Source organism: Bubalus kerabau, chromosome 1, assembly GCF_029407905.1.
Source record: "Bubalus kerabau isolate K-KA32 ecotype Philippines breed swamp buffalo chromosome 1, PCC_UOA_SB_1v2, whole genome shotgun sequence".
Classification (NCBI taxonomy): domain Eukaryota; kingdom Metazoa; phylum Chordata; class Mammalia; order Artiodactyla; family Bovidae; genus Bubalus; species Bubalus kerabau.
The window spans coordinates 228,691,232-228,718,207 of NC_073624.1; the positions used below are offsets into that span (position 1 = coordinate 228,691,232).

General features: G+C 38.7%; 1 protein-coding gene across 8 annotated transcripts in view; it reads left to right on the plus strand.

The window, feature by feature from the left end:
* The window catches only part of FBXO38 (F-box protein 38), a 75,751-nt gene extending 49,004 nt beyond the window's left edge, over positions 1-26,747 (plus strand). For 2 of the 8 annotated variants that reach the window (XM_055557855.1, XM_055557906.1), the window contains 10 exons: positions 10,000-10,119; positions 11,647-11,826; positions 13,372-14,142; positions 19,217-19,317; positions 19,537-19,639; positions 21,407-21,573; positions 22,927-23,072; positions 24,190-24,293; positions 25,102-25,215; positions 25,896-26,747. In XM_055557855.1, coding sequence (XP_055413830.1) covers positions 10,000-10,119; positions 11,647-11,826; positions 13,372-14,142; positions 19,217-19,317; positions 19,537-19,639; positions 21,407-21,573; positions 22,927-23,072; positions 24,190-24,293; positions 25,102-25,215; positions 25,896-26,074 — 1,985 coding nt within the window. In that variant the 3' untranslated portion in view covers positions 26,075-26,747. The remainder of the gene's footprint in view (positions 1-9,999; positions 10,120-11,646; positions 11,827-13,371; positions 14,143-19,216; positions 19,318-19,536; positions 19,640-21,406; positions 21,574-22,926; positions 23,073-24,189; positions 24,294-25,101; positions 25,216-25,895) is intronic. The other 6 variants (XM_055557870.1, XM_055557892.1, XM_055557864.1 and 3 more) reach the window with 6 other exon arrangements.
* The last annotated feature ends 229 nt before the right edge of the window (positions 26,748-26,976 follow it).

Below are 26,976 nucleotides of genomic sequence, written 5' to 3' on the forward strand. Positions count from 1 at the left end.
TTGATCTATATTTCTGTCTTTGTGCCAGTACCATACTGTCTTGATGCCTGTAGCTTTGTAGTATAGTCTGAAGTCAGGCAGGTTGATTCCTCCAGTTCCATTCTTCTTTCTCAAGATTGCTTTGGCTGTTTGAAGTTTTTTGTATTTCCATACAAATTGTGAAATTGCTTTTTCTAGTTCTGTGAAAAATACTGTTGGTAGCTCGATAGGGATTGCATTGAATCTATAGATTGCTTTTGGTTTATACTTATTTTCACTACATTGATTCTTCTGACCCATCAACATGGTATATTTCTTCAACTATTTGTGTCATCTTTGATTTCTTTCATCAGTGTTTTATAGTTTTCTATATATAGGTCTTTTTTGTTTCTTTAGGTAGATTGATTCCTAAGTATTTTATTATTTTCTTTGCAATGGTGAATGGAATTGTTTCCTTAATTTCTGTTTCTGTTTTCTCTGTTAGTGTATAGGAATGCAAGGGATTTCTGTGTATTAATTTTATATCCTACAACTTTACTATATTCATTGATTAGCTCTAGTAATTTTCTGGTGGTGTATTTAGGGTTTTCTATATAGAGGATAATGTCATCTGCAAACAGTGAGAGTTTTATTTCTTCTTTTCCAATCTGGATTCCTCTTATTTCTTTTTCTTCTCTGATAGCTGTGGCTAAAACTTCCAAAACCATGTTGAATAATAGTGGTGAGAGTGGGCACCCTTGTCTTGTTCCTGACTTTAGGGGGAATGCTTTCAGTTTTTCTCCATTGAGGATAATGTTTGCTGTGGTTTTATCATATATGGCTTTTATTATGTTGAGGTATTTTCCTTCTGTGCCTGCTTTCTGGAGGGTTTTTATCTGCATCTATTGAAATAATCATATGGTTTTTATCTTTCAATTTGTTGATGTGGTGTATCACATTGATTGATTTGTGAATATTGAAGAATCCTTGCATCCCTGGGATAAAGCCCACTTGGTCATAACGTATGAACTTTTTAATATGTTGTTGGATTCTGTTTGCTAGAAGTTTTTGAGGATTTTTGCATCTATGTTCATCTGTGATATTGGCCTGTAGTTTTCTTTTTTTGTGGCATCTTTGTCTGGTTTTGGTATTAGGGTGATGTTGGCCTCATAGAATGAGTTTGGCAGTTTTGCTTTCCTCTGCAGTTTTCTTGACGAGTTTGAGTAGGATAGGTGTTAGCTCTTCTCTGAATTTTTGGTAGACTTCACCTGTGAAGCCATCTGGCCCTGGGCTTTTGTTTGTTGGAAGATTTTTGATTACAGTTTCGATTTCCATGCTTGTGATTGGTCTGTTAAGATTTTCTGTTTCTTCCTGGTTCAGTTTTGGAAGGTTATACTTTTCTAAGAATTCATCCATTTCTTCCAAGTTGTCCTTTTAATTGTCATGTAGTTGCTGATAGTAATCTCTTATGATCCTTTGTATTTGTGTTGTCTGTTGTGATTTCTCCATTTTCATTTCTAAGTTTGTTGATTTGATTCTTCTCCTTTTTTTCTTGATGAGTTTGGCTAATGGTTTGTCTATTTTATTTATTTTCTCAGAGAACCAGCTTTTAGTTCTGTTGATTTTTGCTATAGCCTCTTTTGTTTCTTTTTCATTTATTTCTGCCCTAATTTTTATTATTTCTTTCCTTCTGCTAACCCTGGGGTTCCTCATTTCTTCTTTTTCTAGTTGCTGTAGGTGTAAAGTTAGGTTATTTATTTGATTTTTCTCTTGTTTCTTGAGGTAAGCTTGTATTGCTATGAACCTTCCCCTTAGCACTGCTTTTACTGAATCCCACAGGTTTTGGGTTGTCGTGTTTTCATTTTCATTCGTTTCTATGCATAGTTTGATTTCTTTTATTATTTCTTCTATGATTTGTTGATTATTCAGAAGCGTGTTGTTTAGCCTCCATATGTTTGTATTTTTAATAGTTTTTTTCCTGTAGTTGACATCTAATCTTACTGCATTGTGATCAGAAAAGATGCTTGAAATTATTTCAATGTTTTTGAATTTACCAAGGCTAGATTTATGCCCCAGGATGTGATCTGTCCTGGAGAATGTTCTGTGTGTACTTGAGAAGAAGGTAAAATTCATTGTTTGGGGGTGAAATGTCTTACAGATATCAATTAGGTCTAACTGGTCCACTGTATCATTTAAAGTTTGTGTTTCCTTCCTAATTTTCTGTTTAGTTGATCTATCCATAGGTGTGAGTGGGGTATTAAAGTCTCCCACTATTAACATGTTACTGTTAATTTCCCCTTTCATACTTGTTAGCATTTGCCTTACATGTTGCGGTACACCTGTGTTGGGTGCATATATATTTATAATTGTTATATCTTCTTCTCAGATTGATCCTTTGATCATTATGTAGTGTCCTTCTTTGTCTCTTTTCATGGCCTTTATTTCAAAGTTTATTTTATCTGATACGAGTATTACTACTCCTGCTTTCTTTTGGTCTCCATTTGCATGAAATATCTTTTTCCAGCCCTTCACTTTCAGTCTGTATGTGTCCCTTGTTTTGAGGTGGGTCTCTTGTAGACAGAATATATAGGGGTCTTGTTTTTGTATCTCTTCAGCCAGTACCTTGTCTTTTGGTTGGGGCATTCAGCCCATTTACATTTAAAGTTATTATTTGTATGATCCCATTGCCATTTACTTTGTTGTTTTGGGTTTGAGTTTATAATAAACCTTTTCTGTGTTTCCTTTCTAGAGAAGATCCTTTAGCATTTGTTGAAGAGCTGGTTTGGTGGTGTTGAATTCTCTCAGCTTTTGCTTGTCTGTAAAGCTTTTGGTTTCTCCTTCATATTTGAATCAGATCCTTGCTGAGTATAGTAATCTGGGTTGTAGATTTTTCTCTTTCATGACTTTAAGTATGTCCTGCCATTCCCTTCTGGCCTGAAGAGTTTCTGTTGAAAGATCAGCTGTTATCCTTATGGGGATCCTCTTGTGTGTTATTTGTTGCTTTTCCCTTACTGCTTTTAATATTGGCTCTTTGTGTTTGATCTTCATTAATTTGATTAATATGTGTCTTGGGGTGTTTCACCTTAGGTTTATCCTGTTTGGGACTCCCTGGGTTTCTTGGGCTTGGGTGGCTATTTCCTTCCCCATTTTAGGGAAGTTTTCAACTATTATCTCCTCAAGTTTTTTTCTCATGCCCTTTCTTTTTGTCTTCTTCTTGGACACCTGATTTGAATGTTAGGGTGTTTAACATTGTCCCAGAGGTCTCTGAGGTTGTCCTCATTTCTTTTAAGTCTTTTTTTCTTTTTTCCTCTCTGCTTCATTTATTTCCATCAATCTATCTTCCACCTCACTTATCCTGTCTTCTGCCTCAGTTATTCTACTGTTGGTTCCCTCCAGAGTGCTTTTGATCTCAGTTATTGTATTATTCATTAATGATTGACTCTTTTTTATTTCTTCTAGGTCCTTGTTAAACATTTCTTGTATCTTCTCAATCCTTGTCTCTAGTCTATTTATCTGTAACTCCATTTTGTTTTCAAGATGTTGGATCATCTTTACTATCATTATTCTGAATTCTTTTTCAGGTAGACTCCCTATTTCCTCCTCTTTTGTTTAGTTTGGTGGGCATTTATTATGTTCCTTTACCTGTTGAATATTTCTCTGCCTTTTCATTTTGCTTAGATTGCTGTGTTTAGGGTGGCCTTTCCGTAGGCTGGAAGTTTATGATTCCTCTTTATTGTGGATCTTGCTCCCTGTGGGTGGGATTGGACTAGTGGCTTGTCAAGCTTTCCTGGTTAGGGGAGCTTGCGTCTGTGTTCTGGTGGGTAGAGCTGGATCTCTTTTTTCTAGAGTGCAGTGAAGTGTCCAGTAGTGAATTTTGAAGTGTCTGGATTTGGCAAGGCTTTGGGCAGTCTATATTTTAATGTTCAGGGCTATGTTCCTGTGTTGCTAGAGAATTAGTGTGGCATGTCTTACTCTGGATCTTGTTGGCTCTTGGGTGGAGCTTGGTTTTTAGTGTAGGTATGGAGGCTTTTGGATGAGCTTTTGTCTATTAATGTTCCCTGGAATCAGGAGTTCTCTAATGTTCTCAAGTTTTGGATTTAAGCCTCCTACCTCTGGCTTTCAGTCTTGTTCTTACAGTAGCCTCAAGACTTCTCCATCCATACAGCACAGATGATAAAACATCTAAGTTAATGGTGAAATAATTTTCCACAGTGAGGGACACCCAAGAGGTTCAGAGTTACATGGAGAAGAAAAGAGGGAGGAAGGAGGTAGATGTGACCAGGAGGAGAAGACAGGGAGTCAAAAGGGGAGAGAGCAGTCTAGCCAGTAATCAGTTCCCTAAGTGTTCCAGCCTGGAGCACCCAGAGAGATTCACAGAGTTAAGTAGAGAAGAGAAGGGGGAGGGAGGAGATAGAGGTGACCTAGACGAGAAAAGGGAGCGTCAAAGGGGAGAGAGCAATCAAGCCAGTAATCACACCCCCAAGTGGAAATGGATACTGAAGATTAGATTCTTAAAAGTACAAAATTGATAACAAATACCAAAAAGCAAAGATTAAGAATCTAGATAGAGGTTAAACTCTCAAAAATACAATATTTTAAAAAAAAAATCAGTCACAGAAATTATATATATATATGAAATTTGCTTTAAAAATAAGGTCCTTTTTTTTTTGCAAGGTAATAGTAGGTTATAAAAATGAAAATTAAAGGAATAGTAAAGAACTTTAAAAAAAATTTTTTTGATGATAACAATAAAAATATTTATAGGAATTTCTCTGGAGCTGTTGTGGGCAGTGTGGAGTCAGTTCAGTTTCATATAGTTCCTTGTTCCACCTTGTACTTCTCAAGGTCTCTATAAGCCCCTTCCAATGCTTTGTTGATGTTTACTACAGGGTTTTAATCTTTTGCATCTGTCACTTCCAGAGTCACTTCCACCTCTTTCTTTATTTTGGCTTCCTGTTTGTAAGTCTCTTCAGTGTCTAATTTCTGTCCTGACACAAGGGGGCCAAGGTGTTCACTTATTTAGGCTCACTTGTTCGGAGGAGGAACACTGCAAACAAGTATCACTGGCATGTGTGGGGAGTGCTCACAGTGTATGGACCACACTGGGTTTTCCCCAGCTCACTGTGGCCTGTGCTTTCCGGGTCTACACTGCTCAGACTCTAGGTTGCTCTGCAGGAATACTGTCCAAAGCTGGCTCTGAGTTTTATGCACTTCCCAGGTCTGAGCTGCTCAGGTTCGGGTTCTCGGGTACTCTGCAAAGGCACAGACTCACTTGGGCATGCGTTTTATGCCCTTCCCAGGTCCCAACAGCTCAGGTGACCAGGTGCTTGGTGAGCGCACTGTCCCAGGTGGACTATGCATCTTAATCACCTCCCTGGTCCCCCCCACTCAGTTTCCCAGGGGTGCCGCAAGAGCACTGTCTCAGATGTGCTTTGTATCTCCTCTGGGGAGCTGATCTCAGGCTGTGACCCTACTGGCAGATGTCAGGCCTCCAGGATCCTAGGAAGACGTGGTTAGCAACTGGGAGCCTGCTCACAGTTTGGTGGAAGATGCAGTATCTGGGGTCAAGATTGCCCCTTGCCTTCTGGCTCTGGCTGTTGCATACCTGCCTCTCTGCCTCTGGCAGGGGGGCAGGTCTGTATGCAGCCAGCTAGCTCTCCTTTGGTATTCATTCAATCCTTTGTTCTGTGAGAGGGCCAGGTTAGAGATGTTCACGGGGAAGTTCTCTTTTTTTTTCTCTCTCTCTCTTGCTATCCCACAGTTTGGATTGCTATCTCACATTAGCTCCCTCAGATTGTCCTCAGGGCATTCAGGCCTGGTCCTTACACTAAGCATGCAGCCCAAGCCTCCCTGTGTAGCCCCCCCTCCCCCCCTCACTGGTAGCAGACACAAGCATCTGGGCTACTTCTCCACTGGGAGTTGCGTTTAGGCGCATATTCTGTGGGTTCTTTTTTTTTTCCTCCTGGTTATATTGCCCTGTGAGATTCCAAAACTGCCCACAGACCCTCCGGTGAGAGGGATTCCTGCTGTTTGGAAACTTCTCCTTCACTACAACTCCCTCCCCAGGATGGGTTTCCATCCCTAACTCTTTTGACTCTCTTTTGTCTTTTATATTTTGTCCTATCTCCTTTCAAAGAGAATGGGCAGCCTCTCTGGGTGCCTGGTGTCCTCCACCAGCGTTCAGAAGTTGTTTTGTGGAAGTTGCTCAGCATTCAAATGATCTTTTGATGATTTTGTTGGGGAGAAAGTGGTTTCCCCATCCTGTTCCTCTGCCATCTTGCCTGTCTTTCCCAAGATATTATCCTTTCTTTGCTTTATACCACCACCTACCTACTCTCTCCAACATGGAATCTTCAGTAAGTTCTGTTGACTGTCTCTAAAACATCTCCCCAGTCTATCTACATTCTTCTTCCTCATTGTACCAGACCTTTTTTTACCTAAATGTTTTAATAGCTTTTACAGCAAAATTAGTTCTTAAAGTAGGCAGGGCAATTTTTAAAAAACAAATACAGGCAATGTTACTTCCTTTTGTAAAACTTTCTGACAGCTCCCCTCTGCCTTAGAATAAATCTAGTTTCTTAATTTGGGCCATAAAGTGCTACATAATCTGGCTTGTTCTCACCTTGTACTACTCCCCACTTCACACACTGTGCTTGAATGTGCCAAACTGGCATCATCTGTTGTACTAACTGCTGCCTCTTCATAGAATGTCCTCCCCTCCATCTTTGCATGGCTGGCTGCTGCTTGATATGTAGGTCTTAGCTTAAATATTAATTTCAGAGCTGTCTTTCCTTACCACCTTAATCTTCTTTTTTTTTCACTTGAGGTATAATTGACACTATTTGTACATATTGCAAAATGATCACAATAAGTTTAGTAAACATCAGTCACCATACATAGTTAGTTTTTTACTATGATGAGAAATTTTAATCTCTTCTCTCAGCAATTTTCAAATATGCAATAAGGTATTAATAAATATAGTCTGCATGCTGTGTGTTACATTTCCATGACTTATTGAACCTTTTGATCACCTTACCACTTTCAGTTCAGTTCAGTTCAGTCACTCAGTCATGTCCGACTCTTTGCGACCCCATGAATCTCAGCACATCAGGCCTCCCTGTCCATCACCAACTCCCAGAGTTCACTCAGACGCACGTCCATTGAGTCAGTGATGCCATCCAGCCATCTCATCCTCTGTCATCCCCTTCTCCTCCTGCCCCCAATCCCTCCCAGCATCAGAGTCTTTTCCAATGAGTCAGTTCTTTGCAGGGTGGCCAAAGTACTGAAGTTTCAGCTTTAGCATCATTCCTTCCAAAGAAATCCCAGGACTGATCTCCTTCAGAATGGACTGGTTGGATCTCCTTGCAGTCCAAGGGACTCTCAAGAGTCTTCTCCAACACCACAGTTCAAAGGCATCAATTCTTCAGCACTCAGCTTTCTTCATAGTCCAACTCTCACATCCATACATGACCACTGGAAAAACCATAGCCTTGACTAGACGGACCTTTGTTGGCAAAGTAATGTCTCTGCTTTTGAATATGCTATCTAGGTTGGTCATAACTTTGCTTCCAAGGAGTAAGCGTCTTTTAATTTCCCACTTTAAGTGCCACTAATTCGTTCTCTTTTATATCACCCTCTTTTAATTTTATTTTCTGATATTTTTATTGTTGGCTAAAAAATAATTTTACTAAAAATTTTTTTCTTCCCCAACTAAACTCCATGAGATTAAAGATACTGACTATAACTACTGTCTTTTAGCACCTAGGAACAGTAACACATTGTAGTAAAGCTCTAGATAAATATTCAGTGAATGAGTGCAATTAAAGAAGTTTAAAATAACTTTGGGGTATTTATAGTATTTCCACAGGTTATTGTGGCAACCTAAAAAGCAATTGCTAAACAGCTTTGGAAATCTTACCACATAGATAGAAGAATGTAGTTCTGTCCTAGTGGTTTTCTTCGGCCCATAAGAGGCAGTTTTAAGCTTTTCACAGTCTGGGACCCAGGCTACCTTTTTAACTTCCTTTCCTCTTTCACACCCTTACTGCAGCTCAAACTCTTGTTCTTTTTATCACTGACCTACTTACTCTTCTGGAAAATGTTACGTGCTTCCTAGTATATATGAAATATCACTCCATCTCAGTGAAACCTTCTCTGTCCAACAGGAGACTTAACAACTGCTTTTTTGTCCATGTTCCCTTTACTTGGACTGTTCTAGCACTTAATGAGTATGTATTGTGCTGTGCTTAGTCGCTCTGTCATGTCCAACTCTTTGCAACTCCATGGACTGTGGCCCACCAACCTCCATGGGATTCTCCAGGCAAGAATACTGGAGTAGGTTGCCTTGCCTTGACCTTATTTTATACGTCTTGACATTTCTGCTAGAAGGTGTGCATTCTCTGAGAGCAGGGACTATAAATTTTCTACCTACTCATCGTCCATGTTTTTTATCAGGCTTTGGAAATGGACCTCATTTCAAATCCCCTTAAATTGCTAACCCTTCTAAGCCTCAGTTTCCTCAACTGCAAAAATGAGACTAGTAATAATACCCTCATAAGATTGCTAGAAGAAATAACTAATGTATTTGAGGGCATTTAACACAGAGCCAGACATAGTATATGTACGCAGTAATTACTAGCTGCTATTTATAACTGCTCTTGAGAATTGAATGAAAGAAGCAAATTGATTGACATTTATCATGTAATATTTCTTGACAAGGTCAGTCCTTTTTTTTTTGGCCCTAAATGAAGTGTAGAAGCTAGAGTTGGGCAAGAGTTTGGGATGGGAGGCTAAACATGAGGGGAAATGAGGAAAAACCAAAGCAAACCCCAGTGTCCCTCTGAAATCTCAGACCTCTCTGCTGTATATTCCAGTAGCATTTATCTGAATAGTATGTTTCTGGCATACTCATATTTTACCTTGTTTCTTTGTTGACTGTATGAATTTTTCTTGTCTCCTTAAATAGATTCTTTAGTTCTTTCAGGAACAGTATCTTGTTTTCTTCTGTGTTGGTGTCTTCATTTCATTCAAATGGTTGTTTGATTGGATAGCAGTAGTGTTGCACACCCATAGGTGTTGAGTGGTTCACAGAGTAGACACAGCCTGCCGCCATCTGGGTCCTGGCCATGCTGTAAAAGTAAAGGACACTACTGGTATTGTCCTAATTCAGACTGAGAGCAGGCACCCTAGCTTAGGGGTCGGGAATAAGAGGGTACTGGGGTGAGTGCTTTGAATACAGACTTGAGGGATTTGAATTTAATCTTTTAAAATCTTGAAGCTTATCAGTCTGAAATTATTCAATGTGCTTATCATCTGGAAAAATATAAACATTCCCATTTACTGATAGGCACTAATAGCCTTAGAAGACTTAGATGCAGATTAAACATTTGAATGATGCTAAAATGTTAAAAATTAAACATTTGAATGATGCTAAAAATGTTAAAAAATAGCCTTAGAAGACTTAGATGCAGATTAAACATTTGAATGATGCTAAAAATGTTAAAACTTCCTGTGTTTAATAATCCGTGCTACACATGAGCTGAAAATATGACCATATTCTCTAGACAGCAGAAAAAGAAACAATTTGAGCTTGCCTGCTCAGTGCATCCTGGTTCAGGTGGCAGATACAAGACTAACTTCTTACAAGATGATCATGAGATCTTGCAGTAGCTGGCTGTCACTGCCATCAGACAAATAGCTTAGAGGGAGACAAACAGTTGCTTCGTATAGCCATCCCTAGTAACATCTTCAGGAATGAATAAGTGCTTTCTTCTTTCCGCTATTCCTTTCTCCATCCTTTCACCTTAAAATGGTGGACTTTCTCTACCAAGTAATCCTTTTCCCATCTGTGGTCTCCCCTCCTATAGAATAGGACACTTGTTGATGTCAATAGAATGAAGCACATTCACATGACATTCTTTTAGAATGGGCCTAGTGATCATGAGACTGCTCATTTCTTAATGGTGCCACAGTTTTGCCTGCCATTGTGGTTTTCTTAGACATCTCCTGGTTTTGCTTTGACTGTGGTTATTTTTGTTTAAGCACTGAATGAGATGGAAGACATGGTGCAAGAAGATGGAGAGGTGATGGCCGAGAGTGGACACGAGACTCCAGCTCACAGTCAGGCAGTTGTTCCTGTGGATGTTGACGAGGAGCAAGCAGGTAATCTTGTGACTTCCCACATTCAGGGTTCTAAAAACTAGGGCCTGACGTTAATGAAGAAAGGAAAACACTGAGAATGATGGTTTTTTTTGACATGACAGCTAATGATGTGTTACATGCTATTTATTTTTGACTAGGCTTGTGTTATTTCTTTCTCTGTGTATGTGTGTGTATCTTATTAGTTTGTTTTTTATTTTTTTGTAACTGTGGCAGCAGTTCCTTTTTATTGGTATACACACACGTGTGTGTGTGTGGAGAGAAAAACACTGAAGTTATAAGTAAGAAAATAACCTGATTAAATGTTCTGCTTATTCTCCCTTCATTTTGGTGGGGAGAAGAAGCAGTGGAGAGGTTGATTTGGTATAATAAACAGAACAAGATCTAGCCTCAGTTTGGCACGGGGTCATTTATAGCAGTCATATAATCCAAAAGATTACCTGATATAATCTTTCATCTTTACAGATAGGGAAACTAATATTCTTTCAAAAGTTTGAATGGTTTACTCAAGACCACTCAGCCATTGATCAAGGAACAGAATTGCGATGAGAACTAAAATTTTCTCACTCCTGGTCTGTTCAAATGCTACCTTGCCTTTGAATTGAAAAAATCTTTAACTACCCTTGTTTTAAGTGTCTTACAGAAGCAGTCGCTCACTCAACAAATACTTGAGTGCCTACCCTGTGCCAGGCATTATACAGTATGACAGGAAAAAGACAGGAAAGTTCCCTCACTTGTCAGAGAAAAGTGGGTTGTGAGAGCTGAAGGTCTGCAATGTGTAATGCCAAGCAGACAAAAAATTTTTTGTTGTTGTTTAGTCACCAAGTCGTGTCTGACTATTTGTGACCTTATGGACTGCCAAGCTCCACTGTCCCTGGGATTTCCCGGGCAAGAATACTGCACTGGGTGCCATTTTTTACTCCAGGGGATCTTCCCAACCCAGGGATCGAATCCACGTCTCCTGCATTGGCAGGCGAATTCTTTACCACTGAGCCACCAGGGAAGCCCAAAACATTTTTTACATAAATAATCAAAGAACCAAATTGTAGCATGCATCCAGCCTTTCAAGAACATATCTGTGACATCCAGTGCATTAGACCTGTACTTAGTTAAAGAATGCAGAATTCTCACCAGTCTATAGGTGTCAGAGGCTTGCTTTCATTCAGACATTTGCAAAATTAGGAAAATATCTAGCCTATTTTTCAAATTATTATGAGTATTATTTTTAGGATAATTATGTGACTCTTTCCAACAGTGAAGATCTTAAAGGGAGATGCCATATGCTCTCCTACTTTAATTTTCCTTTATAATGTTGGGTGGTATATTAGTCATACTTAATGTTTACATAATGCTTTAGAGTTAAAGTGTTTTCACAGTGTCTCATCCAAGTATACGTGCATGAAAATGAGTGATCAGGGAGGTTTCATAGAGCCAAAGCATCTCTCTGATCCCAAAATACTGGAACAATATTTTGAGTGAAAGCCTTTCTTGGGCAAAAATTAACTGTTAAGCCTTTGCTGTTTGTTTTAGGACCCAGTGGTCTTCAGCGTGTAGTGAAACCAACCCCAATTACTGTTCATGACTCAGAGAGTGATGATGAAGAAGACAGTCTAGAACTCCAAGAAGTCTGGATTCCTAAGAATGGTGCCCGGCGTTTCTCTGAGCGTGAAGAAAAAACCGGAGAGTCTTTGCAGTCCAGGGAATTATCAGGTGAGAGACTGTGTCTTACTCTGACCTGTTAGGGAGTCACCATGAGAACAGACACACTGGTCTTTACATACTGTGTCCCTACCACAGCTTGTGGTACAGTTGACATATCCTTACGAAATGTGACAGGGGGCAAGAAAGGCAGCAGAGCAAGCAAGAGAGGAAAATCTGGGTGGCACTTCCAGGGGTGAGTGCAGCATAAGAATATTGTGGAATTGGGGCTCAGGGAAGAGAAGATGTGAGGATTGTCAGTCCCATAGTGGAGGCTTTAGGAAGGTGTGGCATCAGAGTATCAGGGATTAGTGAGGGGCCTATGCCTCACGTAAAAGATGACAACCGAGTCATCTAGAACAGTGAAGAACAACCATTCCCCAGGTGGTCATCTGTCCACTTGTGCTTATTTAGCAAATGTTGGTGGTTAGTTTGGTGCTTGAGGAACTCCTGAAGTATGTTCTTATAATCCCTTGTTTCCCTTTAAATCCAGTCTACAACCTTCTGCCATTTGCCTCACCAAGAAACTTTAATTCTGTTAACTTTTAGGTTTATACTTCTTTCCTTGGTCTTCCCTTCTATTTCTTAAAACCATATGCTTACCATTTTCTGCAAAGAATGAGGTTTTTTTAAATTGTCCACTTATTTTTCCTTGAAGACCCTATTCCTTAATGTATCTGAATGTTTAGTATATATGTGTATACATTTAACACCGAATCTGAAATATACACACATTTCTGTGTATGGTAAGCTCAGTTCTTTAGACTTGGAATAACTTACTAACCACTAACTGATTACTCACTTTTTACTTTATTCCTTTTAAGAAATTCAGATTTATCTTTACACTTATTTAAAGGAGCTTTTATGGACACTGACATTTAGGAAAAGTCATGTGACCAGCTGACTAATGTTTCCTAGAAAGTTTAATTTCTGAATTTAGAAACCAGATTTTGTGTCAGCCAGACAAAACCTAATATAAGTATGCTTTTGTATATTCATTCAGCCTTACTGTGCCCACAGGTACTGTGTTAGGTGTTGTGAGGGGTGAGATGAATGAATCTTGACCTCTCTCTATTTCCCTCCCACTGTCGGGAACCTCTAGTCTGGTTGAAGAGTCAGGTCAGAAACAGATTCTATTTTAGGGCATGTACTGTGGTGGCTCTGGGGTGGGAGTGCTGAAGAGATTGAGCAGATGTCCAAACCCCCCCCCCCCCCCAAAAAAAAACTGGTGAGAATAAAGGCTCCTAGGTAATAAGACAGGGGTATATTCAAAGAAAAGTTTGGGTGGGGGTATAGAATGTTTATAGAGGGGACAAGAATGGAAGGTTAGTTTGCAATTAGGTCATGACAAGCCTTGACAGCTGATCTCAAGAGTGTTAATCAGGTAGGCACTAGAGAGCCATAAAGAACTCTTGAGCAGCTGAGTGATGTGGTCACCATTATGCCTTAGGAAAATTAGTGTACATTGTTCCCTGTTCCAGATTTACTCTTACCTTTTGTCCAGAATTTGTACTGAAATCTTTTCTTTTCCTCGGGCCATTCTTCTTTTTCTGTAAGCAGTAAGTGGAAAAGGCAAGACTCCACTTCGAAAGAGGTACAACTCCCATCAGATGGGCCAGTCGAAGCAGTTTCCTCTCGAGGAAAGCAGCTGTGAGAAAGGCTGTCAGGTCACCAGTGAGCAGATCAAAGCCGATATGAAAGCAGCTAGGGATATACCTGAAAAGAAAAAAAACAAGGATGTTTATCCCAGCTGCAGCAGCACCACCGCCAGCACAGTGGGAAACTCCAGCTCACACAGCACTGCTTCTCAAAGCCCCGACTTTGTAAGGACGGTGAACAGCAGCGGCTCTTCCGAGCCTAGCCCTACAGAAGTGGATGTGTCCAGGCAGTGTGTCTGCTCCCCCGGTGGGTCAGAGGACTCTGAGGCCATGGAGGAGGGAGATGCAGAGAGTTCTGTCTGCCCCAGATGCTGCTGTCACAGGCCCCAGGAATCCCAAAGGAGAACTAGCAGGTGTTCTGATGAGGAACGTCCTTCAACCAGCCGAGCCTGTGTTGTGAATGGCCCGGATGGTACGAGATCCGCCTTTTCCTTTAGGACTCTGCCACAAGGGGGGTCTTCAGGCCCAGCACATGATGAGAGGACTAATGGGAGTGGCTCTGGGGCTACAGGTGAGGACAGGAGGGGGAGCTCCCAGCCTGAGCGCTGTGACGTGCAGTCTAATGAAGACTACCCTCGGAGGCCCCTAACAAGGGCCAGGAGCAGACTCTCCCATGTACCGCTGGTATCTGAGTCAGGTATGACAATGCTGCCAGGAGTAGCTACTGCAGGTTAGCACCAGAGAAGAGCATCTGCTCGTCCTAAAAGTTTTCTTACATAAAGCCAGTTTGGCAAGTTGATTTCTGTGTTTGGGTTCTATGATCATATAGATCTTGAGCTAATTTTCAGCAGTGGGATGGGAGTGGGGAGTGGGGCTGGCATGTAAAACAACCTGTAAGATATCCAGGCAAGAAAAGCTTAGATAGTTATGCTTCTAAAAAAAGTATAATTGTGTATATGTATTGACCTTAAATACTGTACTGATTCTGATGTCTTATTCCCAATATATAAACTCTGCTCCCATTCCACATTCAGAAGTCTTAACTTTTAAGACTTAACTAGTTAAGTTTTAAAACCTTAGCCAAAAGGTAAGGACTGTAAGTTGTTGGGGCTGGGGGAGCACAGCATATGGGTATACCCCTATATCTGCTTCTGCAGTATTTAGTAATTTTTTTCCAAAGTCTAGTTTTGTTTCCAGTCAGGTTTGCCAGGAGATAAGCAGGTAAGTAAGTGGTTTAGCTGAGAATTATTTTGATGAAGAAATATTCAAGATGTACATATGTATACAGTTTCATTAATATTTATTTGTATGCCAAGGCATTGAATTTGGTAGGGGTAAAGCACATTTCTTAATTATAATTCTGTTTATATTTCTGATCTCATTTTTAAATACTCTCTGCTGCCTTTATTAAGTTGTATATAGCTGTCAATGAATAATAATACATTTTATTTTCTCTAAGTCTCACTCAATTTTAAAATCTTTACATCAACACCCAGCACAAAGTACCTTTTTATATACTAAGTAGAGTTGATTAAATCATGTGGAGTTAAACTAACAAAAGCAAGCTTTCGTAAGATAAATATGAGACCTTACTTATGTACTGTTATCAGTCATAAACTCAAAGTATATGAGTTTTATTTGAAGATTTTATTATGCTTTGCAAACATTAGTTCTGCCATGATGAAAATACTTTTCCCAGCTTGAATTTTAAATGCTTTTTATCTTTTTTAATACATAACATGGATTTACCATTTTAATCATTTTGTAGTATATAGCTTATTAGCATTAGGTATATTCACATTGTTACGCATCCATCACCACCATCCAGCTCAACTTTTTCATCGTCCCACATTGAAAGTCTGTGCCTGTTAAACAGAAGCACCTCATTAAGACACCCTTTGTTGTATGGTTTTTCATATTTGTAAAGTCAGATCTACATGTTTAGTTTTGTGATATCTTTATTTTTATGCTGTGGAAAGCCTTCCGTACACCTGGCTCAGATAATTGTTCACATCTTATCATTCTTTTATTCGTGTATTTGTTTATTTTAGTTTAAATCTTTATTATAATCTTTGGGAACTGTTTTTTAATTACAAATTGTCACCTAACTGTCTCAACACTACTTATTGATATCCATCCTCATCATTTTTTTGAAATACTCTTTTATCATGTACTTTGCCTCTGTTGCAGTTTACCTCTTGGCATGAGGTCCTATTCCAGTGTTCTGTCCTCTTTCATTACTCTTTGCAAAATTTCTTTGGTTAGTCATGCATTTATCACTTATTTTTATAGTTTTATAATTTGTCAAGTTGCAGAAACAAACATTCCTATGTTTTGCGTGTAATTCCTTTACATTGATGGACAAAAGATAATGATCAGTTTTTGAGTCTTCCTATTTAGGGACTATTTTTGTCTCCTGTGCCTTGGTAAAGTTTTAAGAGTTGTTATTGTTTTTGGTGGGGGTGGCGGGGGGGGGGAGTTGCCTGTGTTTTTAATATGGGTCCTTCACATTAACCATCTTAGGGGAGGGGGTTTGACTTCTTTGCCTTATGTTCTGTTATTCCCTTTGCCACTTTCTTCTGACTTGTTTCGTGACTAGAACTTTTTCTTAGGTTAAATAATTTACTAGAATTAAATTATATAGTGCTTTTTACTTTTTAGGTAAATTATATCTGTTTTCTTATTGATTTTTTTAAATTCCAATTTGGGAAGACTTATAATGTCTATATTTAATGTGTATAATGTATATGGTAGGTAAATTACTTTTTAATATTTTTAAACACAATACAAATGTTCATTTTCTTTCAATAACAGCTTTTCTTGGGAAATTTCAAACTGCTGAGTTTTAAATTATCCATATCTCTTTTGGGAAGAACAAGTTATGTGGGTGACTTTCAGTTTGCTATTTTTAATCTAGCATGTTTTTTTTTTATCTGTTGGCCATTCTGCTTTAAAAGTTTTAAGGAGAAAAGTCCAAACCAATAAAGGAACAAACATGACTGAGTGTTACAGATATTTTTAAAATCACTTCAAAGAAAATATTTGAGTTTTTAATTTGGTTTTTTATTTACGGCCCTATGTAGTGTTAAAACCATGTTAGAAGTAGTTATTTGTCTTGTGATTTCCTATATTGGGAATAAATGCCTGTAAGTTGTTCTTTTTCTCCTCATTGTATAATGCTTTATAAAATAAATATAAAAATAACTAACTGGATTGTCAAAGAATGGCATTTAGGATGAGTATGATACGGTTCTCATGAATACTAACCTCTTCCTTAACACCCATAACTGCATTGGTCTACTTTTCTGTGTTTCTGTAGCATCTCCACTAATGTCAATTACACTGTGTATTGTAATTCCGTGTTTTACTGTCTATTTTTCCAATAGACTATGAGCTCCAAGAGGGCAGGGACAGTGTCTGCTTGCTCACCATAATATTCCCAGCTTCTAGCACATGTCTTACATGGTATGGGTCTTGAGTGAATAATTATGAACTTAATAAGTGGTAGGAGCCATCATCTGAGGTATGTTGATGCTGGTGGATGTATAAAATCACTAAAGATTGTCCCTAAACAAAGAAGGAGGCATAAGAAAAAAGCACAATGAACTCTGTTTTCTTTTTACATTGGGAAGCATTTGTTTTTCAAGATTATCTACATATAAAATGTGACTTAATTTTATAATTTTTCTTAGAAAACAAACTGCCAATTTGGGTACTCAGGAGAATAGGAAATTTAACTTTGAGCACCATATTCTGATCAGTTGAAGAGTAGGGGAGGGAAACAATCCATGACGGTGAGAGGTTGAAGACTGGAGCATGAAAGGAGAGTACTGATAGAAGAGCCTTATTTGGACACTGTGATGAAGGAGTGAAAGCAACCCTGTTGTTGCTTTTGTGGTGCTGGGAGAGGGAACCAGGACTTCCTATTGGTTAAAACAGGTGTGTGAAACTTGGCTGTTGTATGAAATGGTGCTGCTGTTAGATTCCCTGTCAGTGAAGATGATTAGGTTATTCATGAAGCTCCTTCAGGAGTACTGTGTAAGCCGGCCTTCAGTGTATCAGTAGTTTTCTTTTCCAGAAACCCAGGGTTTTTGCTTGGGTTCAAAGTCCTTGGAGGAAGTTTGATAGGTAAAAACTCTTGGACTCCCTTCTAGGCTTCAACCAAAGTAGCCGTCTTCAGTTGTTTTGCATAATATTTCACGAAGATTTTGAGTGGTAGAGGAAAGAGTTCTGGTATATTGAAAAGAGAAAAAACCACTTGAACTGGTTGTATAGAGTTCCTGTATAACCCCAGGCCTTTGGGAATTTTCAGTATTTGTACTCTGTTTCCCTTTCTTTGTGGTCTTTCAAGTTAGAAGTGAGAGAGTTACCAAGTGGAATGTTTATAATCTAGTAGTAGTGTGCAATATGGTGGGATTTAATTAATAAATATCAGCCTTACTTCATTCAGTATGTGCTCTGCCACAGAATGACTGTAAATGAAGACAGTGATTTAGTGTCTTGTCTTGGAAAATATATGTGCTTGTTAAGTTTTTGAGATGAATTTTGAACTTGTACTTAAATAATATCAACATGATATTTGATGATTATATAACGAAACTATAATGTTTTAGAACAATTCTAGTAAATGAATTAGAGCCTTACTAGGCAGGGTTTGAAAGTGAAAGTGAAGCATTGGAGAAGGAAATGGCAACCCACTCCAGTGTTCTTGCCTGGAGAATCCCAGGGATGGGGGAGCCTGGTGGGCTGCCATCTATGGGGTTGCACAGAGTCGGACACGACTGAAGTGACGTAGCAGCAGCAGCAGGCAGGCTTTGGCAGATAAGTAATTGCAGGTTTTCTAGCACAGTCGTAAATACCTTGGTAAACTGTTTTCTTTTTCCATGTCTGAGTTTACTTATTTCTACAGCAAGGAGAATAATCTATCTCAGAGGGCTGTTAACAGGAATAAATTAGTTAATATAAGTAAAACCCTGAGAAAAGTGCCTGACACACAGTAAGCGCTCAGTAAATATTTGCTATTATTGTTACTCCATTGATGTATCTGTGATGCTGTCAATCATTCAGTGAATGCTGAGTGCCATTTCATTCAATAAATGTTCATTTTAGCTCATCGTTAGCAGCTGACGTTGATACGAAGATGAAATAAGACAATGTTGTTGTCTTCAAGGAGCTTTTAGTTTAAATGGAGAAATAAAACATATACAGGGAATTATAGAACCAGATGTTTGGGGATCCAGGTGACTTATTAGAGCAGGTAGCATTTAAGTTGGACCTTTCAGGGATGGATAGTATTTCATAAATTGAAGTCAGGAAAGGTGGGCAGGAAAAGCTAAAATGATCAATGACTTCAGAGCCATTGGCAATAGGAGATGACTAGGGTATGGCATACCCATAGGGTAAAATTGAGAAAGGTTGGGGCTAAAGTATAGCTCCAAATGTCAGGCATCAATATGTATTCCCTAAGCGGCAGTCAATGATTTAAAGTTGTTTAGCAGGAAATCTGTGAGTTTAATCTTACCAGTAGTATTTAGGATGGGTTGAGTGTCTAGAGATGAGAATGTTGATTAGACTGTTGGAATGGCCCAGGTGTGAAGAGCACAGTGTATATTTGATGTTGGTACGTTTGAGACAATCTTATTTTGGAAGTCATTTGGAAATGGCAGTCTGTTTGTATTCCTTTGAGAATCAAGTAGTAGAATTGAGAGTTGCCTTAATGGAGTTTATACCTATGCATTTGAATGTGTTCTCTTTGAAGGAAAGACAACAAAGCTAAAATTTTAATTTCCTCTCGCCTTTTTTAGAAGTTGCCAAAACAAAGCCACGTCATGCCATGAAGCGGAAGCGGACAGCAGATAAGTCCACCAGTACCAGTGATCCTGTGATTGAGGATGACCATGTGCAGGTGAAGGGGAAAACCTTCACTTACCTTTCAGTCCTGCCAAGTTCCTGAATAACGTAAAGGAACTAAAGTTTCCGTCTTTACATATTTTCTTTGCCCTAAAGAGAAGAGATTGATAGTAGTTGCTTCTCAACTGTGCCAGTGAAAACATTCAAGTTTTGTTTTTTTAAAGAAAAAGTACATACTCTAGAAGGTACATCTTTTAAATTTTTTTCCTTGTAGGTCCTTGTATTAAAATCCAAAAATCTTGTTGGAGTCACTATGACCAACTGTGGAATCACAGATCTAGTGCTGAAAGACTGTCCCAAGATGATGTTCATCCATGGTATGTACTTAGGCCCATGTCATACTACAGCATCTGACTGAGCTTAAAGGATTAAAGTCTTATAAATACTATAATAACATTACTGTATTGCTTTTTCAAAAGAATCAGTTAGATTTTTCTAATTCTGTCCTCATTCTGTAGTTCTCAACTCTGTAGTATTTGCAAGGGGTCATGTGTGGAGACTTAGTTTATCTTTTAATATAGACTCTCCTCCAGTTTCCTCCTCAAGATAATTGCAACTTGATCCAACAGAGGTTAAGTCAACAGCATTTTTGGGCTTTGGAGTCAAGTAGGCCTCACCTTGAATCCTTCTTTGCTATTTTCTAGCTGTGGTGTTGGACATGTCTTTACGTGTGTGTTTACAGAGGGAGTGGTGACTGGGCCTTAAGTGCTTGACTGCTCTGGATGTGATACCATCAATCATAACCTCAGTTCGTGGCACATCACCCTTAGTCCAGGCCCTACTTTTCTTTCCAGTCCCATCTGTCCCTCACTGCCAGTCCCATTGGCTCCCATTACCTCTGGTTGTGTATTTAATATAGATCCTTCCAGTACATTTCTCATGTCTTTTTAATATACATATTTATCTCTGAGCAAATAAGTGAGTTATTAAAAGTTTAAAATTTTTAAATTGAAAATGTATGAGTTAAAAGCTTCAGATACATAGTATGCCTCATGCATTATCTGTTTATTTTTCCATTATACTCAAAATTGTTTTTGATACTATCCATGTAAAATCATTAAGAACTGACTTGTTTCTTGCTTTGTGCAGCTTATGTGTTCTGCATTGATTTTTTTCTGTCTGTAAAATGTACATAATTATACTCACTTTATAAAGCATTTGCTAAGGTTTAATGGAGTGATTGATACATGCTTACATATATGTATATGATATGTGAGATTAAAAAAAAGGAAGGGGGTATTTTTTTCTGAAATTGGTATCTTACTGTAGTTAAATGTGTCACATTTACTTTTCTCTATAACCTCACATTTGTATGTTAAATGGGAAGAATATTTAATTATGTTTCAGAGCAGCACTTTAAGTAGTACTTTCTGCAGTGATGGAATATTCTGTATCTCTGTTGTTTTATATGTAACGACTGGCTACTTGTGACTTTTGAACATTTGAACTGTGACTAGTGTCTGAAGAACTAAATTGTTTTATTACATTTTAGTTAATTTAAATTTAAATAGCTCCAGGTATCTAGTGACTACCATACTGGACTGTACAACTTTAGACCAAAGTATCCAAATATTTCTGAGTTTTTGTTTTTTTTTTTTTTTAAAGGTTCTGGTTTTATACTGTGATAAGAAGTGAAATCAACACTGCTTATTCCCTATGGGCAAATGAAAGATAACATGTGAACCATTACCCATAAAGTTGTATAGGTCAATAGTTGCTATCATTCATCCTCTTCAATAAACATTTTCTAAACAGTTCCTGTATTTAGGCAAGTCATTCTCTGAGACTTGAATTTCTTATCAGTAACATCTTAGATAGGAAAAGGTACCTTCACCTCCCTTCTAGCATGAGGGTGACAGTCCTCCTTTGAATGGGACAGAATCGTATTTTCAAGTCATTTTGATGACAGTCACTTGTCCTGTATAATAATACTTGGCCTGTGTTAAATATGTTTTTATCTGCAGTATTTTATGCTAATGAAAGATGTGCCAGTCCTCCAAAGAGGATTCCAAATAGGCTATATTCGTTGCTCTGTTATTTTGTATAAATTATTTGTAGATCTTACCTTTGTTTTCATTTTGTAGCTACAAGATGCAGGGTACTGAAACATTTAAAAGTAGAAAATGCACCAATCGTAAACCGATTTGATTATGCACAGTGCAAGAAACTGAATATGGATCAGGTACTAGACCAGATACTAAGGATGCCTCCTGAGAGAAACCGTATCATATACCTACGCCCCATGCAGCAGGTAACGAGGTCTGCTTCTTTTTGGTGATGACATATTGCACTCATCCTTTTTTTAGTCTTCAGCCTTTTTAAAATTGGCTTTTATTCATTTGCTGAATCCACAGTAATGTTTCTTTGGATTCTCCAATTTTTTAACCAACCTAGACTATCTTGCAGTTTTCTGCATCAATGCTTCTCTAATAGATCATTGTGAGACTTTTAGCAAGTTATATGATGAAGAGAGTTGTTTTTCAACAAGTTTTTATACTTACTAAAAGTTGCCTGTGATAAACAGCAGACTCTGGTTTCAGACTTCCTGGTTCCAGTTCTGGTTCACTGATCTGTAGCAGATTGCTTGACTTCTGTGTTTTAGTTTCTTCATCTCTAAAATTAGAATAATAAAAACCTGCAGTTACTGTAATGGTTAAATTAATACATGTTAAGTGCTAGCACAGTTTCTGGCATATACCAAGCAATCAAATGATAGTTGCTGTTATTACCATTATCATTATTAAGAGTAAACATTTTATAGTATCCATATGAGATGATGGCTGTTAGCTGAACCTTTTGTGGTAAAATTTCACAATGTATATATTACTAAATCATCGTGCTATATACCTTAAGTGTATACAGTGATGTGTGTCAATTATTTCTCAGTAAAACTGAGGGAAAAAGAGTAGCATTGCATGTAAAACTGCTTGATGTCAAAAGAACATTTAAAGGAAATAGTAACCTTTAAACAATCAGTGTTTTCAGTCAGTGTTTGAACCTGGCCTGAAAAGAGTCATTTCAGTACACAGATTACTTGTGGAGTGTTTATAATTTGCTGGGGCTGAAAAATACCCAGGTCATCATCCTTCCCTTGAGAAATTTGCCTTTCCACGAAGGAGGTAGACATGGATGTCATTAAGATGGCAAAGTGGGATTTCATAAGTATACTAGGGATGCAGTGTGAACAAAAGCTACAAGGAAGCAAGGAAATGTGTTCTGTCTTTAGGAATGGACAGTAGTCCAGTTAGAATGAGGTGTATGGTTCTACACTCACAGTTCTATAATATATTGTCTTTAAACCTCTAAAGGACATACTCAGAAGTGAATTGCTGGGATCAGTTACCTAAATCCAGATTCTCTGGTTTACAATGTGCGTTTATACAACAGTGAGATGTAAATTGTTGAGCTTGCTAGACAGATGAATTTGCTTAGCCTTATTCCTAGCATGGCAAGTTGTGTTCAGGGCAGAATGTGACTATTTGATTTTCAAATCAGCCAAAGATTCAAAAACTGAGGTCCCAAGGAAAGATTGTTCAAGCCGAGGAGATAGATTGCTAAGGCATTCTCTTCCTTGGTTCCAAATCCTCTCTGGTATTTTCCACAGGTGGACACACTAACATTGGAGCAGAAGCTGTTTAGTGGTCCCTACCCTTATCATATCTGTATTATCCATGAATTCAGTAACCCTCCCAATGTCCGGAACAAGGTGCGCATTCGCAGCTGGATGGACACGATAGCAAACATTAACCAGTAAGTAATCTGCAGCCCTGACAGCCTTCTGTATCATTCCGAGGAGCAAGGACACCCAGAAACAAATCCTAATTGTTTTTTATTTTAAATGATTTCATCCAGGCTTTTCAGGCACTGACACACGTGAAATATGTGAAAAAAATGAGGGAAATAAGACTTAAAACTGAAATGCATACATGTGTTTGTAACTTTTTATTTTCAAACTTAAAAACCACAAGAACAGGCTGTGCATGTACCTTTAGTTTCACGCCTTTAGCCTACAGCATGTTTGGTTGGTTGTGGTGGTTTAGTCGCTAAGTAGTGTCCGACTCTTGAGACCCCGTGGACTGTAGCCTGCCAGGCTCCTCTGTCCATGGGATTCTCCAGGCAAGACTACTGGAGTGGGTTGCCATTTCCTTCTCCAGGGGATCTTCCTGACCCAGGTGTCAAACCCAGGTCTCCTGCATTGTAGGCAGACTCTTTAACAACTGAGCTATAAGGGAAGCCCCACATGTTTAAAAGAGGTCAAATTAAAGATCTTAAAAAACTTGCGTTTAAAAACAAAAAAAATTATTTATTTTCGGCTCCACTAGGTCTTTGTTGCTGTGCATGGGCTTTCTCTAGTTGCAGTGAGCAGGGGCTACTCTTCACTGTGGTGCACAGCCTTCTTATTAGGGTGGCTTCTTTCGCTCTGGAGCACGGGCTCCAGAGCACGTTGGCTCCAGTAGTTGGGGCCCACCGGCTTAGTTGCCTTATGGTATGTGGAATCTTCTTGGAACAGGGATTGAACCCATGTCTTCTGCATTAGCAGATGGATTCTTAACCACTGGACTGCCAACCCACTCCAGTATTCTTGCCTGGAAAATCCTACAGACAGAGGAGCCTGATGGGTTACTGTCCATGGGGTAGCAAACAGACACAACTTAGCAGCTTAGCGTGGACCACCAGGGAAGTCCAAAACTGTGATGTTTATATCATCAGAATATATCCATCGGTCTTTATGCATTTGTTATTTTAATATTTTGTTTGAGATCTTCATTAGAATCGAGGCAAGACACATTTTGACATTTTCTTTCTAACTTATATCCCAACTTTTTTTTCAGTTTTATAATTTTTTAATTTTTCTTGTTGCCTCCAGAGAGCTCATTAAGTATGAATTCTTCCCTGAAGCCACACGAAGTGAAGATGACTTAAAGAAGTACCCTAAGTATCCCTGGGGTAGAGAAATCTATACTTTAGAAGGTGAGCACTTGTTTATAAATGGTTGGAAAGCTAAATAGCTGTTAACTAACTAGATGGAGAGACATGTCTTAGGGAAGATAGGAGTAGGAGCCTTACAGTTTGTCAAAGTAATGGGAATATTAAATATCTGCAGGTAGCAGGGATGAGATAAATATTGCTCTCCCTGTATGAGTCTGCCATCTCTAAAATAATCAACAGTATTGAAACAAAAAGTAAAAGAAATTGAAACTTGATACAGCTTGAGTTGCAGTGACTTGAGGGAACCTGTGTTAGCCTCTTTATTTGTGTATAAACACGTATGCTGCTGCTACTGCTGCTAAGTCGCTTCAGTCGTGTCCGACTCTCTGCGACCCCAGAGACGGCAGCCAACCAGGCTCCCCCGTCCCTGGGATTCTCCAGGCAAGAACACTGGAGTGGGTTGCCATTTCCTTCTCCAAGGCAGGAAAGTGAAAGTGAAGTCGCTCAGTCGTGTCCGACCCTCAGCGACCCCATGGACTGTAGCCTTCCAGGCTCCTCCGTCCGTCGGATTTTCCAGGCAAGAGTACTGGAGTGGGGTGCCATTGCCTTCTCCAATAAACATGTATACACACACAAGCCTCAGTTTCTCTCCCTTTATAAACACGTATACACACACATAAAGGGAGAGAACTGAGGCTTAATGAAAGCCAAGGATGATCAAAATCACATGACCAAGTAGTAGCAGAGCTAGAATTGGAATCCATAGCTCTGGTGCTGCTTTTGAAATGCATAGCATTTGGCCCTATCCTTACTTCCCCACCAGTAGCACTGTTGATCTGTCTTCTTCTAGGTGTTGTGGACGGAGCACCGTATTCCATGATTTCAGACTTCCCTTGGTTGAGATCACTACGGGCAGCAGAACCTAACAGCTTTGCCAGATACGATTTTGAGGATGATGAAGAAAGTAATTATGACCTGACTTGATTTTTATTCTCTAGTTTGAGAGTTAGATCCTGAGTATTTTGTTTGCGTTACAAGCAGTGCAGCTTTTAATCACTTCCCACATAAACGTTTTTGCTTTTTATTATTATTTGGTTCTCCCCTTGCTCAAAAAACAGAATAGCTCTAAATGCATACAGTAGGGAATCATTGACTTAATTAGGGATATGTAGGAAGGAGTCCTTCAGACAGATTTTCCTGCCTAGTTTTGTTTTGTTTTTTTTTTAACCTAAATGTTGATGATCTTGTTACTCTATTAAAGAATTGGTCAATTATATTGTTTCAAAATTGTTCCACTTATACTAATTATTCTGTTAATTATGAGCTGCTGCTTGTTGGGTAGCTTGTGGGAACTTAACAGTTTAGGTGTAGATTTTAAGAGGAAGTAGATTTCATAAACTAAATGTACATATATATGACTTACATCTCTGGTGCATTTTCTCCTTGGGCCTTTAATCATATGCACTCTTTTTGGCATCAAAAATAGTATTATAACCACACTGATGGGAACCTGTTCAATGAGCTAAACATACATCAGTACACTGCATGAGAGTATACAGGCATATCTCATGGACCAGCTTAATCAGAGTAGCTTCCCAAATGATTTTGATAATCTTGTTTCCCCTTTGCTTTCTACTTTCCAAGGCACCATCTATGCTCCTCGAAGGAAAGGGCAGCTGTCTGCAGACATCTGTATGGAAACAATAGGAGAGGAAATTTCAGAGATGCGTCAGATGAAGAAGGGTGTGTTTCAGCGAGTAGTGGCGATCTTTATCCACTATTGTGACGTCAATGGAGAGCCTGTTGAAGATGACTACATTTAACTGGCCCTCTTCTCTCTAGCTGTCCTGGGAGTGCTGCTGGGGCCGTCCAGCTGCCAACAAGCCCCACAGAGACTTGGGGGTGTTCAGTTGGGAGGCCCGGGCTCATTTTGGTGTATAGAAAATGTATCAGGAACATTGAAGTTGTATACAAAGATTTGTACATAGAGGAGATATACAAAGATACTTCCTAAGTACCAGCTTTATATCATATGTTTATACAATTTAATTTAAAAGTTCATTTTAATGAAGGCAGGTAATTGGAAAGAGTTCATTTTGTTCATTTTTCCAGACTTAGTTCATAAAGTATCAATTTTTGGCTGAGCCCCCATTTACTATATTCTTAATAATCACTGTCATCCCCTTAAATCTGTGCCTTTTTCTTCTCGAGCAAAGCTGTTTGAGTAAATCTGTTGAAGAGTCTTTTTGTCTTGTGCTCTTTTGTGTTTATTAAAACTCCAGCTAAACCTTATAGTCATATGTTTCTGTACAAAGTTGTGGTTCTTTTTTCTCTTGGTATTATAGTTGCCGTATTTCTTAAAATGAAGTTAAAAAAAGACTTATGAGTTTGAGGGGGAAATGGAAAAGTTTCCAAAGCATTTCTAGTTATTTATTTCCATATTCAGTTGTGTATATGCTTTATCTTGAATATAAAAATAAAAGTTTATTAAAAATGTTTTTCTTGCCTTGGAACTGAATCGCTAATTTTAAAGAAGAGGAGCAAATACTACACAGCAAAGAAATATGTAGAGTTGTGTCTAAGTAACATTTTAGTGTAATCCAATTTCTGATCACTTTTTTAAAAGTTCTGTGGCTGCAAAATGTTGAACTCACAGACCTCTTTTTGATAGAACACTGAGAGCAGCAGAATTTCCCCAGATGCCTTGTCTTCGGGAAATATCCTT